The sequence below is a fragment of the Cibotium barometz genome, chromosome 19, assembly GCF_041138505.1.
Source record: "Cibotium barometz isolate CiBa-2024 chromosome 19, ASM4113850v1, whole genome shotgun sequence".
Taxonomy (NCBI): domain Eukaryota; kingdom Viridiplantae; phylum Streptophyta; class Polypodiopsida; order Cyatheales; family Cibotiaceae; genus Cibotium; species Cibotium barometz.
Window position 1 is genome coordinate 35296924 of NC_141064.1, and position 16752 is coordinate 35313675.

Genomic DNA, 16752 nt, shown 5'->3' on the forward strand with positions numbered 1-16752 from the left:
TAATATGGTAACAAATCCCCCCTGGAGTGATGCGGTGAACAAGAGCTAGCACTCATGTATAGGGAAGTGTCTAGCTATGTAGACGAATCCACAAAAGGGAGTAAGCCCAAAGCTTTGCGAAAAGCTTCGAACTTTTCACGAGGCAGAGCCTTTGTGAAAAGGTCTGCAAGGTTATCCTGTGTCGGCACATAAGCCAAACTGATCTCTCCTGCAGAGAGTCTCTCCCTGACATAATGGTAGTGCACCTCAATGTGCTTCGTACGAGCATGGAACACTGGGTTCCGCGCAACTGCCAATGCGCTCTGACTGTCAGTGAAGATGGTGGTGGCAGATGGCTGCCCAACACCCAAATCAGCCATAAGGCGTCTGAGCCACACACACTCAACCGTAGCTGTGAAAGCTGCCCTGTACTCAGCTTCACAACTAGAAGTGGCCACAGTAGGTTGCTTCTTGCTCAACCATGATATGCATGAGCTTCCAAGCATGAAGCAAAAACCACTCGTGGACACGCGTGTGTCATAACAACCAGCCCAGTCAGAATCTGAAAAAACATGTAAATCTGGCGGCAATGATCCCCCCTTGGGATAAAACAACCCAAGATGCCGAGTACCACTCAAATAGCGAAAGATACGCTTCACTGCCTGCCAATGCTTAATGCCTGGGCTATGCATAAATCTGCTCACCTGTGAGACTGCAAACTGAATGTCTGGCCTCGTAATGCATACATAAATGAGGCAACCAACAGCTGTCTGATAGAGTGTGACATCAAAGTGATCTCCAGCATCATGAAGACTCAACTTCAAACCTGTCTCCATTGGAGTAGCAATAGGCTTGCAGTCTTCAAGGCCAAATCTCCGCAACAATGTTTCAATATACTTTGTCTGACACAAAGCAATACCTCCATCACACTGCTTAAATTGTATCCCCAAATAATGATGCAAATGCCCCAAATCTGACATCTCAAAAGAGGCATTCAAATCAGCCTTAAAATTAGCAATATGACTCTCATTTGGTCCTGTGAGCAGCATGTCATCGACATAGAGAGCAATGATTAGATGTACACCATCCACACGTTTAACATACAAAGTGCTTTCTGTTGGACTATTCTGAAACCCATGTGCAGTCAAATATGCATGTATTTTTTCATACCAAGCTCGTGGAGCTTGCTTTAAACCATATAAAGCCTTTTTTAACCTGCACACTTTGTTTTCCTGCCCTCTTTGAACAAAACCACGAGGCTGCGATACATACACCTCCTCATGCAAATCTCCATTTAAGAACGCAGTCTTTATGTCCAGCTGATGTACATTCCAACCATTATGAGCTGCTAATGCACAGATGCTACGAACAGTGGTCATACGACATGTGGGAGCAAAAGTCTCATCAAAATCAATGCCCTTCTCTTGAGCATAACCTTTTGCAACAAGCCGAGCCTTATGGCGATCCACTGTGCCATCAGGCTTACGCTTCAATTTGTATACCCACTTAGTGCCAATGGCCTTCTTGCCAGGGGGCAAGTCACATAAAGACCATGTACCATTCTTCATAATAGCATCGTATTCTGCTTGCATAGCAGCCATCCAATTTTCTGAACTTCGTGCCTCATCAAATGAAACAGGCTCACTTTCATCGCACATACTAGAAACAGCCAATGCATAACAATCTGACGCATAAGAGGCACCATGAGAGCCAGAACGAGTGCGACTAGACAAAGGGGCATCCAACTTGCTGTCACGCAAAGTCTGCACCAGCCATCTAGGCATATTCCTAGAGCCCTCAATCTCTTGTCTCTCATCCTCAAGTGCATCATGCACATCTGCATCAGATATAGGCTGATCTGTGCCATCATTTAAAACCTGCATAGGCTGAAAAACTGCCTCATGAGGTATTGCACTTGACTGTGCACCACTGAAAAGAGGCAACAATGTATCATAGACATCACGTGAGCTGATATCTGTCTCCTTAGTACATGAAACCAAGGGCTGAACTGCATCTTCCACAAATACAACATCACGGCTAACCAAAATGCGCTTTGTCTGTGGATGATACAAACGATAGCCTTTGCTCTCAGCACTATATCCAACAAAAATACATTTGACAGCTTTGTCATCCAATTTTCTGCGATGTTGCACAGGCACTAATGCATATGCCAGGCAACCAAAAACACGTAAATGGCCAACAGATGGCTTGCGGCTATGCCAAGCCTCATATGGAGTGACAACCTGTAATGCTTTGGTGGGACACCTGTTTAGTACATAAGTGGCACACATGACAGCCTCAAGCCAAAAACCATGTGGTAGACTTTGACTCTTAACCATACATCTTGCCATTTCCATGAGAGACCTGTTTTTTCTCTCAGCCACACCATTTTGCTGTGGTGTATACGGCACTGTACATTGGTGTTTTATCCCACGCTCAGCCAGAAATGCATTAAATTCTGAAGACATATACTCCCCCCCTCGATCTGAACGGAGGGTGCCCATCTTACTTTCTGACACATTTTCAGCCATAACCAAAAACTGTTTGAAGCACAAAAACACTTCGGACTTTGCCTTCAAAGGATATACCCATGCATGCCTGGTAAAATCATCAATGAAAGTCACGAAGTAAAGGTAGTTTCCAAATGATGGAGTTTGCATGGGACCACAAACATCACTGTGAACAAGCTGCAATCTGCGTTCAGCTCTCACTGATCCATCTTTGGGAAAGGAAGCACGCTGCATTTTACCCAATATGCAGCCCTCACAAACATGCTTGACAGGTGCCTCAAGCTTAGGCAAAGAAGACACCATTTCAGATTTCTGCAGGCGCAGCAAACTTGCAAAATTCAGATGACCAAAACGTGCATGCCACAGTTTTGCATCTGAAATAGCCTGCGTATCCATAATAGCACATGCTGAATCCTCTACACATTTGCCATCCATATTGAGCTTATACAGCCCTCGACATAGTGAACCAGATGCTACAATGATGTCACCACAAGAGAGATCATGAACAGTACATCTGTCATCCACAAATTTTACAACCAAACCTGTTTTGGCAAATGCGGAGACTGACAGCAGATTCTTTTTGATCCCTGGCACATACAATGCATCAAAAAGTGTAAAGGTGTTGCCATTTGCAACATTCAGCACAATCTGTCCAACTCCTTCAACGGGATAAGAGGAGTTATTGGCACAAGTGACAGTATTCCCTGTGGGAGCAGACTCAAGGAAAGTGAATAAACTGCGCTGCGAGGTGATATGCTTAGTGGCACCACTGTCAAAGTACCATACATCTGAATCTACTGCAGACATACATGTGTCATGCAAAGATGGGTCATAACTGCACTGCGCATTGAATGCCCATTCTGTATCTAGCACAACATTAGCAGATTCATTGTTAGAAGGAGAGGCATCTGCAACAGCCATACCAGCCTCTTTCTTCTTAGCCTCTTTCGCAGCCAGCTTAGGACACGCTTTGATGACATGATCATTTCCCTTACAGTACTTGCAAAATGTCTTCTGTTTGTCACCCTTCTTCTCATCTTTGTCTTCCTTCTTTGGTTGCGCAGCATTTGCAGATTTCTGCTTACTAGAAGAAAAGCCAGCTTTACCTTTCCCGCTTCTCTGACTAGCAACGAAAGCTTGATCTGCGACACGCATAATATTCCTGTTTTGCCTTGACTGGTCTTCTTGCAGCAAAACAGAAACTAACTCCTCAAATGATAAGGCATTGGGATTGCCTTTCATCATCAAGCGAAGAGTGGAAGCAAAACCCTGATAAGAATCTGGTAGACCATTCAAAACAGTCTGCACAAGTGAACTGTCTGACAGGATTTCATCTGCAGAAATGAGCTGCTCTTTGAAATCCTTGATCTTTGTCAAAAAGCTATCCATAGAATCACCTTCGTTCATATGCTCACTCTCCAACTGTTTTCGGAGATAAGCAACACGAGCCTCATTTCTTGCCTGATACAATGTGGCAAGTACATCCCAAGCATCCTTAGAAGTCCTGCAGGAGCGAATATGTGGGATAATGGTACGTCTGACAGACAGCGCAATCAAGGCATGAGCCTGCGCATCTCTACCATCCCAACGAATCTGCTCTGCTGAAAGTGGTGGTTCTCGAACAGCTGCTACAGCACTTGTGCCTGCACCATCATCAACAGTACCTGTTTCTGATGTGTTTGCAGCATTCCCAGCCACAATAGGACGTGCATCAATACCCTGCACAATGTTCCATAACCCCTTTGCTACCAATACATGTCGCATCATATATGCCCACAATGGATAGTTGGTGCCATCCAACTTATCCTCAGCAGCCAACATGCGGAATACATCATTGTTGTCAGCCATGGCCAATGACTGTACTACTAGATGTAAATGCTGTCTGTAAGAGGTAAACCTGTATAAAATCGACCTGTGCTATGTAGCACAGCCCAAAACAGACGAATGGGCACCTGTCCTGCAGATTTTAATCTTGACAGAAAATCTGCACAGTAGGACGATTTTGCCTGCGCAGTACTTGGAATGCAAAAACGGAGGGCGAAATGACTTCAGATCAAAATTCTGAAACGAACTAACCCTACGGGCTCTCCCACGGCATATACTAACCTGCAGACGCTCATGAAACCTCGTTGCAATCGGAGGAGATGAAGCGGCAGGTGCCGGTGATGCTGCCCGGGAGGAGGAAGCCTGCTCTGATACCAATTGTTGGAATTAGGGTTGCAGGAATGCACACACAACTTCAAGAAGATGAGGAAGCTTGAGCACAACACTGTAGTGTATTATGAGTGCCAAAAATGAAAGATAACCAACCCTAAAAGATAATGGGCGTATATACAATGCACGGGGGAAAAAACCTCCTAGTGAGGGAAAAAGTGCCCCGGCGGTCCTAAGTGTGTTCACACACATCACTACTATAATATGGTAACAGAAACCAACAAAAGCCCAAGAATCAAAGGGGGCGTTATTTTTTAGAAGGGGGGCGTTATTTTTTAGAAGGGGGTATCAAAAAATTAGGAGGGATATTTCAAAAAAATCAGGAGGAGGGGTATTTCAAAAAAATAAGGAGGAGGGGTATTTCAAAAAATTAGGGGGAGGGCTATGGACGTGCATGTGCACATGTGAATAATGTGGGTGCACTTGTGTGTGTAAAGAGTGTGCACGTGCGAGAGTGGGTGTGTGTATATGATGTGTACACATAGGTACATGGGTATCAAAAAATTAGGAGAGGTGTTTCAAAAAATTAGAGGGAGGGCTATGGACGTGTATGTGCACATGTGAATAATTGTGGGTGCACTTGTGTGTGTAGAAAGTATGCACGTGTGGGCATGGGTGTGTGTATATGATGTGTACATGTGCGTGTTTTTAGTTTTGCTTTGGGTTTTAAATTTTTTATCATTCTTGGGTATATATGTTTGTATAATTAATAGGAAGTGCTACTTTATATATGTGGCATCACTAAGTGAAGGTGGTGAGTTGCTTGTTCATCTAGGTTGACATCACAGACAAGGCCACTTAATATATTCCAGTACTGTCTTATAAAAGATAAGTGTCCATTTGAGCGGGTAAAATGACTAAACACTTTATAGTAAATCGAGAGAGTGAAACCATGTTAACTTACGGAGTAGAACACACACACACACACTCACTCTCTCTCTAACGTGGAGGCGCTGATTGGGGAAAAGAGGGGCGTAAGAAGAGGAGAGTTGTCTATGCCATCTCTCTCTATCTCTCTCTCTCTCTCACACACATTGCATGATACAACTTGCGTTGAGGGCGCTCTCTCGCTCTCTCATAAGCTATCATTTGGGTGATTAACTAATACAAGATAAAAGATTATTGTTACCATGCATTAAAAAAAATAATCATAGATACGGATACCCCGGATTTTTTTATCGCCCACATGGTAACGTGCATCTTTTCTGCTCTCTACTCACGGGGTCAAAATGTCCACAGCTTTGTCAAAGCGCTGTGATAACACCTTTCCCCTTTCCATCCCCACACAAAGGACCCCTTCTGCTGTGCTTCTTTTGCAAGTTACCTTCACCTTTCGCTCTTCTTCCCATTGCTTGATCTAGCTGACTCTCGCTTCATTCTGCTGGATTAACTTGCCTGATGCTGTGATCAGGGTCCTGCAGCAGAATGTAAAGAGGTAAAAATCGAAGCTTTCTGGCTATGGAGAAATCAAAGCTTTCTGGAGACGGACAAATCGAGCCCTTTCTGGCTATGGAGCTGTGGTCTCCGTGCGAGTCTTTTTGCAAATTCAAGGGTACCACTAATGTTGATTCATTCTGCTTGTGGCTTATGCATTGAAAGATCCCAGAGGTCAAATTTTAGGGTTTATGTCCAAAAAGCCCTCAAAGAAGCTCTCCTCAAGGATTTTGTTAACAAAAATCAGGATCCTGATGTTAGTTTTTTGTTCCTGTTTTATTCAGCCGTACATGACATCAAGGCTCAGGATTTCGGACTTTAGAGTTTTTTCATGTGGACATGACATCAAAGCTCCCGAAAAACCTCAGGTCCTGTATATCTGCACATGACAGCAGAGCTCTGCAAATACCTCTTCAAAGTCAGGATCTTGGAATGGTATAATAGGGTTTTGGGTCATGTCCACATGACTTCAAGCATCATAGCACCTGGCCATTTGACATCCCGAGAATGTATGGAGTGTCTGGAAAATGCTCAAGATCTAGACACGTGGCACCTCTATTCTGGATTCTTATACATTCATCTTGGTTTCTATGGCAGTCGATTTGGGTGATTTCTCTATCAGCCGACGGAGTTGCTCTCCTTACCATCAAAACATCCATCAAGGCCGACCCCCTGGGGCTTCTTTACGACTGGAAAGATGGTACAGATCCTTGCACATGGAAAGGGGTAGGTTGTGATGCTGCTGCACGAGTGGTCTCTCTCAACATCACAAGCAGGGCTTTGCATGCTAGGACAGATGTTCCCATGAGCAGCAATGCAGATATATGCCGGTCTTTCAGAGCCTGCACCATGTTTTCAGTATGTAGTGAGCTTTCGTGTCAGCAGAAATATAATGTAGCAAGGTGCCAAGACCAGTCTTCCCAGAATTCATCAGGTTTGTCAGATAGCAACAGTACGGCACCATGCAGGCTTACAGGGATTCTTTCCCCAGCCATTGGCAACTTGTCACAGTTGAGGAATATTTCATTGCCATTCAATTCATTTTCTGGAGAGATTCCCAAGGAGATTTCTACATTGAGATTTCTGGAATTGATTGATTTACGAGGGAATGGGTTTTCAGGCTCTATACCTGCAGGATTTGGACAGCTCTCAGAATTGAAGGTTCTGAATGTGGCTTATAACTTCTTAGAAGGTAATGTGCCACAGGAAATCTCAGGTTGCAGGAAACTCAAGATTTTTAACTTGGCTGGAAACATGCTATCAGGAGGCATACCCAGGTTTCTTGGAAGCCTGCGAAATTTACAAGTGATTGCACTTTCTTTTAATAAATTTGTTGGCACAATCCCTTTGGAGTTGACAAAGAGTTGCCACGATCTGGAACATGTTCATCTGGAAGACAACTTTCTGACTGGTGGTATCCCGACAGGGTTTGTGAGCTGCTCTCGCTTGCAATCATTTGTAGTGTCCTCAAACCTTCTATCAGGGCCGATTCCTGCTGAAATCGGTCAACTTCAAAAGCTCCAGGTGCTTGATGTGTCCCGCAATGGCTTGGGTGGCGACATTCCATTTCAGCTGGCTAACTGTTCACAACTTTCTCTTCTTGTGCTCACAAACAGTGTTGATTCACAACCTTGCCGTTGGCAGACTTCCATGGCTACATCAGAGGATGGGACCAGCAGCTATCAGAAGGGGGAATTCAACTATTTCTCTTCCATTCCGATGGTACTAATGACCCTTCCCAACCTCCAGCTTTTGTGGGCTCCTGGGGCAGCATTGGGTGGTGTTTTACCTTCTGACTGGGGCAGCTGTCAAAGCCTTAAAGTTCTTAATCTTGCAGGAAGCTTGATTATTGGAACTGTTCCTGAAGTACTGGCACGGTGCAAAAGATTGATATACCTGGACTTGAGTGCTAACAAGTTGGCAGGTGATCTGCCACAGACATTCTCTGTTCATTGCATGGTTGTGTTCAATGTTAGTGGGAATTCTCTTAGAGGCCCACTGCCTGATAGATCTGTTGGAAGCTGCCCAAGGGCTGAATTGTTAGAACCAGTTTTCTCCTCCAATCCAGTGCCTTTGCTGTCTGATAATCTGAGCTTGGCCATGGGGGCAATACAATCCTACTTCTCCCGCTTGTACTGTGGTGTTGTATCCAGTAGATTGCCAAGTTGGTTTTCAAACCAGGGGATGCCCGTAGTTCATGACATGAGTGAGAATAATTTTACAGGTCCCCTTCTTAGGCTGGAACTTGGAGAAGTCTTGATGGAGAAAGCTCCAGCATATGGATTCTTTGTCTCTGGCAACCAGCTCACAGGTGCTCTTTCAAGCAGTCTCTTTGAGTCGTGCCATAAATTTGAGACCTTAAGCCTGAAGGTGAGCAGGAACAAATTCTGGGGAACACTTCCTGCAGATGCCATGGTGAATTGCATCTCTCTCAAGCAGTTTGAAGCTGCTGCCAACCGGTTAGTTGGGATCATCCCAGCTGGATTGGGGAAAGTGAGGCATATGGTTTATCTTGACCTGAGGTTGAACAGCTTGAGTGGTGAACTTCCATCTGAGGTTGGACAGCTACAAGAGCTGCAGTATCTTGTGCTCGCTGATAACAACCTGACGGGCAGAATCCCGGAAGGGTTTGGAAGATTGACCTCACTCCTGATACTAGATCTTTCTGACAACATGTTGACAGGCGGCATTCCAGGGGACCTTGCAAACCTTAGTAAACTGAAAAAGCTTTTGTTGAGCAACAACCATCTGTCTGGGATGATCCCAACAAACTTCACAAAGCTTAAGTATCTATCAATGATGGATGTGGCATTCAACAATTTGTCTGGTTTGGTTCCACGAATTGGTACTTTTGAGTCTTTGTGCACCAATGTGCGCACTGTAGGCAATCAACTTTTGAAGTCTTGTTCTGTCTCTGCTCTTGCTCCTTCTTCAGACCAGGTGCATGAAGAACCATTGCCTTATGCCAGTCAGATTGTGGTAAAGAAGAGTCATCACACGAATTCAATCATAATTGCAGCCATAACGTCGGGTTGTGCTATAGCTGCTGTTCTCATCATCCTTGTCCTCTTGTTCCACTATACAAAGCCAGAAATGGCTGTCCAGATTGGATATCGGTCAGGGAGGAAGCAACTGATTACATTCCGGAGATTTGACTTCCAATTGACATACGACAATGTTGTTGCAGCCACAGGAAACTTCAGTGTGAACAATCTTATTGGTAATGGTGGCTTTGGGGCCACCTATAAGGCTGAGCTCACGCCTGGTTTGCTGGTTGCTGTCAAAAGGCTCTCTCTGGGAAGGTTTCAGGGCACACAACAATTTGAGGCAGAGATACGCACTCTGGGAAGGGTACAACATCCAAATCTGGTTACTCTCGTAGGATACCATGCAAGTGAATCTCAGATGTTCCTGATATACAATTATTTGCCAGGGGGGAATTTGGAGAGTTTGATACATGATGGAAGGAGAGGATTTGTCAGTTGGAGAGTAAGGTACAAGATTGCCCTTGATATTGCCCAGGCATTAGCTTACCTCCACGATGAATGCACTCCAAGAGTGCTTCACCGTGATATCAAGCCAAGCAATGTTCTACTGGACAATAATCTGAATGCATTCCTTTCAGATTTCGGGCTGGCAAGACTTCTGAATGCATCCGAAACTCATGCAACAACAGATGTAGCAGGGACGTTCGGATATGTTGCCCCCGAGTATGCAATGACATGCCGCCTTTCAGATAAGGCAGATGTCTACAGCTATGGCGTGGTGCTTTTGGAGCTTCTCTCTGGAAAGAGAGCGCTTGATCCTTACTTTTCAAACTATGGCCATGGATTTAACATTGTTGCTTGGGCATGCCAACTTTATCAAAAGAATAGGCAAGCAGAGATTTTGGCTCCAGTATTGTGGGAGCAAGGGCCACATTCTGAGCTGCTGAGTGTGCTGAAGCTTGCTGTCAGATGTACCGTGGTTTCTCTCAGAGTCCGGCCGACAATGAGGCAGGTTGTTGATTTCCTGAAAGCAGTCCGTTAAGGGAAGTCGACTTTTCTGGATATTCCAGGCATAACCTTTGTAGCATTATTTCAGAGGCATTATTGAATTTTTTATGGAATATCTCACCCATCGATCAAAATTCTTTCCAAGCAGCTGGACTATGTTTGCAATCTGAAGGGATGCAGCACAAGGTTTTTGCCCCATGCATCAATGCTGAGCTCATTGGAGCTTACTTGCTGCTAGGTTGTGATAGAACCTTGACACCTTTATGATGCTGAACTTTCTATGCTTTGAGTTTTACCAGTGATCCAGCTAGCCAAGAGGATTTCTTGCAGTGATCACTGCTGAGGTCTTTTTCAGTTTTTGGGAACTGAAACAAGGGTTTATGGTCATGGAGGCTGCTTTCTTTGGACTATTGAGCAGGGAAAAAAGTGGGTTTGTTGAGGTCTCAATTATTAGAAGCAGCTATGCTTTGAGTTTTACCAGTGATCCAGCTAGCGGAGAGGGTTTCTTGCAGTGATCACTGCTGAGGTCTTTTTCAGTTTTTGGGAACTGAAACAAGAGTTTATGGTCATGGAGGCTACATTTTTGGACTAACGAGCAGGGAACAAAGTGGGTTTGTTGAGGTCTCAGTTATTAGAAGCAGCTAGCACAGTAGCAATGGATTGGGGCCTGTTTAAGGCTGGAGCGGGAGGATGGAAGAACTTAGAAGAGCTGGAGACTGAGTAAGGACTGAAAGGAACCTCAGCTCCCAGAGAGCTGGCCGTGCTCTGCATAGCAGATAAGAAACTCCAAACGATGCAAGGTTGGGACAACTAATTAATTGCCTCCAATGTAAGGCCTTTTGTAAATTATATTACGGGCGAGGCCTTGGCTTTTCCCTTAAACACACAACACTTGGACTAGCTTTTATTGGGTTGACCGATATTTGAAGATGTTTTGGCACAGCATGATGAGCTTCCTCTTTGGTTAGGTTTACTGTTTTTTTTTTGAACACTTTTTGTGTCTACACCTTGGGGGTACTCAAATTGGGGTTGGAGAGTATATTTGCTGGTGGTGTGGGAGTTTTGCAAGGCTGCCCTGCCACTTTACAAGGTTGGAACATAGGACTGTTCCCAATTGGGAGCAGGAAAAGTGATTCCAATTAGGATTCCTAGGGACCCTATTGGCTTGTCCCTTGTTGCAAACTAGTAGGGTGGGTCCATGTATTTTTGGGCCCTCTATAGGTACACTATCACCATTACCGGTCCACCCGTGTTTTCTCATTATGTATGTCTGTTGGAGTGGCGTCCATGGCAGTTGCATATGCCGGGGATTGATGTCACGCATGTGATATTGTGGACTTGGCTTTCTGTTAGAACTTGTGCTTGTGTGTATGTGCCCGGAAATTCCTGGAGGATTGGTGTTCTATTGGGTATGGTACCTCGTATACTTGCCTGGAACATGACTATGTTGGTATAGTCTCTTGAACGGGGATTGTTCATACCAATATTGCATAGCGTCTTTATGTGCTTACTTGCAATTGAATATACATGTTTTCATGCTTGCTTGATCAATGTGTAGTTTCGGGTAAGGGGACACTCGCCTGTGAACTGTGCGTGTGAAACTGTCTTCTGACATGGTTATGTGGCATGTGATAGGTGGTACGTATTGGTCCAAAACCTAGCCATAGGAATTAGCATTAATTTATAAGTGAGTGTATAAACTTCATTAAGTTTTGGACAACCAAAACTTCATTAAGTTTTGGGCGATCAAAACTCACTTATAAATTATGACTAGTCTTGTGTTCGCACATACTGATGTTCCGAGGTGGAAAAAACTCAATGTCCACCGCTTAGACCTTATCTCCTTTGTACAAAGAGACCAACCAACCATGTGTCCATGCCAACTTGCACAAGTCAGTTGTCCTCTCTGCTTGACACCCAAGGTGGATATCTCATCATCTCTCTCTTTTCTCTCTCTAGAAATAGGTGCTTCCCTTCATAAGCCTCTTTGGTTGTATTTTTTGTACTTTCTCCTTCCCAACTCCATATCTAAGCTTGCTAGTGTGTTTTCCAAGCTTCCAGGAGTGTTTCCAGATGGTATTCACTCTCTTACACACTTCCAATGACTTAGCAAAATAACTCTTATATTTGTAATTTTTGGTCTTTTGGCTGAAAACTCTAATTTCAGCATTCCTTTCTCAAGTTGAATCGTAGGGGAAGTTTTTTCAAGGTTCCCTTCATCCTCTTGACTTCCGTCGTGAAGAATCACGTCAGATTGAAGATTTCAACACTCCACAGGCTTCCATTGCGAAGACTTCTGCTATCATCGACTCTACTTACAATCAGTAAGCTTTAATATGAAAGCATGTGGTAGGAGGGAGGAGTAAGACTCCATGTTCACATACCATGTGTAGTGTTCTCTTGTGCTATGTGCTCTCTTAGAGATTGTTGTTACCATGTATTGGTGGAACAATAGAGAGCAGATGGTAGGGAACATGGTCACTCGAGAGGATAGTGTGAGTTGCAGATCTTCGTTGACAACCATATTGTTTGTAATACTGTATTTATATGCATTGGTATGCAAATCTGGTTAGAAATGCTCACGACACTATGTACTTGATTCTTCCAAGATTAATATACACTATTTAAGGAAGGGGCCGGTTTTCTGACTCATTGTGTGTCTCTTGTCAATTCAGCAAATTACATTTTATATTGTGCTTGTTGTCCATTAAATCTTGGTGTGCTGAAGTGTATTGATTAGCATTGTGTTCAACCAAGCATTCCACACCAAGCGATGAAATTACATTGGTATTAGAGCATACAATTCTCTTTCACTTCTATCGTTGAAAGAGGATCACCGCGAATACTAGCTATCTCTACACTTGAATACTATGGACAGTTGTATAGTGAATGTTGAAGATGCCAACACAAGAGGCAGGGACAATGAAATGCATGCTTCCAATGCTTTACAGGAAGAGAAAACTCATGTGGTATATGATAGGGAACATGAACATGTGGGACAGCTGTCCCGTGGCAAAGAGAAAATGTAGGAAGAAGAGTCCATAGCCTTAAGGGTTGAACTTACTCGTATACAGGCTCTTCTTTATGCACAAGAAGAAGAATTGAAGCTTTACCACGAGGATCCATTGATACATGATTGTTTGAAGGCCAAAAAAGTTGAATCTTTTATGGATCGTGCCATGGCAATGATTTCTCAAGAGTTGCACATGCAATCGAGGGATGTAGCACGTGCATACTTGGCTCGTATACCGAGGATGCCTATGCAGAAAAGGCAACCATCGCACATGTCTCGATATCCCCACACGCGATTGAACAAGAACATATGTCTAAGAGGATGAATCTTCATGCTATTAGAGAGGAATCATTGGTGACTTCGCACCATGCAGGTGTATCTTATGTAGCCTGTGAAGGATGCATTGTTTATGGTAGTGATCAAAATTAATGTCAAATGCCATTGCTAGCTGAAAATGTGCATGCACAACACATGCAACATGGGTTGCAATTTTTTGTTGGTGCAAGTATTCCGCATATCTTTGCTGCCACTCATGCTGACAAGTGTGCTTGTGAGAGAGAAGTTATGGGTGAAAATGCACCAATGTGTTTTAAGGGACCAACCTTGCCTCATGCTTATAGGGCACATGTATCTATGCCTAATGCATCACCTTTTGTTCTTAGAATGTTGCCAGTCATCACAGGCTTTGTCCCAATGGACATACATGTGGGAAAACATGTTGAGATGCAGGCTAATTCATCAAAATCTTGTGACTTCAAAGCTGGAGACAAATCATGTGGCATTTGATACATATCATGGGGAATATTGTTAAATTTGTAGGAATGTGATGAGCTATGGTGGATCAAATGCAAGAATCAACATCATTAGAGTGATTAGACGATGATTAGGATGAGATTAGTGAGTAATTAATTAATAGCTTAATGTAGGCATGGATACTAAAAAACCCAATAAATCTACACCTAATTACCTTGCTAATAATTCTACTAATCATAATTATGAGATAATCTAATTTTTAGCTCTTTTTCAACTAGCCTCTGTACCCCCAGCTGGTGGAGGAGCTCTCTCTCCCTTCACACATAACCGTTGCTCTAGACCTTTTAGAGGCACATACTAGACTCAAGGACCTACACACAGCTCAAAGGAATCGGGCTAATTCAGCATAGAAAGGCGACGGCAGCATGATTTGCAGGCGCCAGAGAATTTGGGAAAAAAGCTTCAAGAGACGCGTCTACTTCGAATCGGTCTAATTCCAGCTAGACCTAGGGGTTTTCAAGCATGATCTACAAGCTAGTGAAATTGGTTTTTGATTTCATCAGTCTGCAGTGAGATCCAGCACTGTGCACAGCCAGGGAAGTACCTCTGCTAATCACTTGATTAATTCTTCATTAAAGATTCAACATTGATGTTTTTGGGCTCAAAACATATCTAGATACATTTATCTACTACTATATTGAAGCATTTTGAGATTAGATTTGTGCAAGTGGATCAATTGAAGACTCCAAGTTGGGACAGTCTTCTGCACATGAACAGTGAATATCTTGGCAAATTGCTTAATTAATCCACCTAATCAAGGTGTTAATTAGGCATTGCTGGATCTAATCCAACATTGGAAAGGTGCTACACATGTTTGTGTTCAAATTAAATTTTTCGTCACAATCACTACCCCGATTAATCCCTCCAAATTAGTGTATTTTTTGCACACATAAAACAGAAAATTATTTCACTAATCAATGATTAATCAGCATTAATCACTATATTTTGGTGCAATTGAGGGTTCAAAATTACCACATTGGATATCTGATACAGATCCCTATCACTTCATATTACAATTCGGAGATGGTTTGATACTCCAAACCAACATTTGGCTTTATGTAATTTTTGGTAAATTTATGCTGATAAATCTATTGTAATCATTTAACACCAAATTTGAGTTGTAAAAGAGTAGACACTTCCCTTGAATTTTGAATTGGATCAAGAGATAAGACCTCCTTCACATCATCATGAGCACGGCACAAGAAATAGCCAAATTTGATGATTACAACAGATTTATCAACATAAATTTTTGGTAAATTTATGCTGATAAATCTGTTGTAATCATCATTTAACACCAAATTTGAGTTGTAAAAGAGTAGACACTTCCCTTGAATTTTGAATTGGATCAAGAGATAAGACCCCCTTCACATCATCATGAGCACGGCACAAGAAATAGCCAAATTTAATGGGGAGCAGTATCATACATAGCAAACAAAGACCATGTATTTGCTCATGAGGAAAAATCTGTGGGGGCTAGTTGAGGGAAGAGATGAATGCCCCATTAGGGAGAATGAGTGGAAGAGCAAGATCATTAGTGAGTGATTAGATGATGATTAGGATGATATTAGTGAGTAATTAATTAATAACTTAATGTATCAATGGGAGGAGCCAAAGCTAGGAGGTTCTTGTCAAACTATGAAAACAAACAAGTTACAGTAGTATGGGAATGAGCTATTAAGAAAGTTTCTCATGCACACTCACATTAATTAGAGTTGTGACCATCTCTTTATATTTTCAAGAGGGAGATGCACTTTTAGAAACTATATCTTTCTATTTTCAAGAGAGAGATGCACTTTTAGAAACCATCTCTTTCTATTTTCAAGAGGGAGATGCACTTTTAGACCATCTCTTTCTATTTTTTGAAAAGGGGGAAAGAACTTAACTATAAAAACAGGCTAGCTATCCTCATCATAGACATGTGAGAGGAGAGGTGAGAACTTTATTTATGTACATGTAAGAAGAAAGAACTTCATAATCATTTTGCGAAAGGGAGCAACAACACTTAGCTTGAGAGCAAGAAGACAAGGAGGCTAAAGCTACTCTATCAAGTGTGGAGATTCTTTTGCAAAGAGAAGACTATCACTTCCTGGCAAAAGTGTTGCCCAAGTGTATGCGAGAAGGTGTTTCAAAGCCCTTGAAGAAAAGCTAGCTAATTTCTTCTTCGAAGGACTACACTCTTATGTGCATCCAAAACACAAGAAAAGATAACCGGTTGTGTGTCCCATTGGTAGGCCATTAGGGTGGCACATAGATGGGTGAGTTTCTCCAACTCTTTTGTGTGTATGGTAAGCCATCATGTACAAATTAGGAGAATTCAAAGAGTTTGTTTTCAATCTTGTTTGATGATGATAATTTTAATAATCCAATACACTTTGTAAAAATTCTAGAGGAATAATCTATATCCCTATGAAGGGGCCTGGTCGTTCTGGGTCTGTGCTGTGTCGACTTTCTCTCCTCCATTCTTCTATCTCTCTCTCTCAAGTGATTGCAAAATATTCTGGGTGGTTTGCTTCAAAATTCAGTAGTGATTCAAGTTGGCTAAGTGTGATGAATAGTTTGTTATGCAGTTGGGGCGAGTTTCATTGGTCTTAGAGCAGTGCTATCTTTCTTATCTTGTTGGTAATTAAAGATGATCCCTAGGAACAAGCTTTTTTCTAAGAAGATCTCTAGCCACATACAGAGATCAAGATCACCGGGTCATTTCAGTGAGTCCGTAGAAGTTTCATTGGTCTGGATTCATCTGGGCAAGCAGTTTTCTTAAAGCCATGCATCCTAGCTTCCTGTAGTTCACCAT

The 16752-nt window shown here is 42.8% G+C and overlaps 1 protein-coding gene across 1 annotated transcript; it reads left to right on the forward strand.

Annotated features, from left to right (window-relative positions):
• Positions 1–5883: 5883 nt before the first annotated feature.
• On the forward strand, positions 5884–11074 carry LOC147628523 (LRR receptor-like serine/threonine-protein kinase RPK2). The gene is made up of 2 exons (XM_086813715.1): positions 5884–6255; positions 6422–11074. Exon 2 carries the CDS (start codon positions 6645–6647, stop codon positions 10164–10166), a length of 3522 nt encoding a protein of 1173 aa, XP_086669841.1. The 5' UTR covers positions 5884–6255; positions 6422–6644; the 3' UTR covers positions 10167–11074.
• Positions 11075–16752: the final 5678 nt, after the last annotated feature.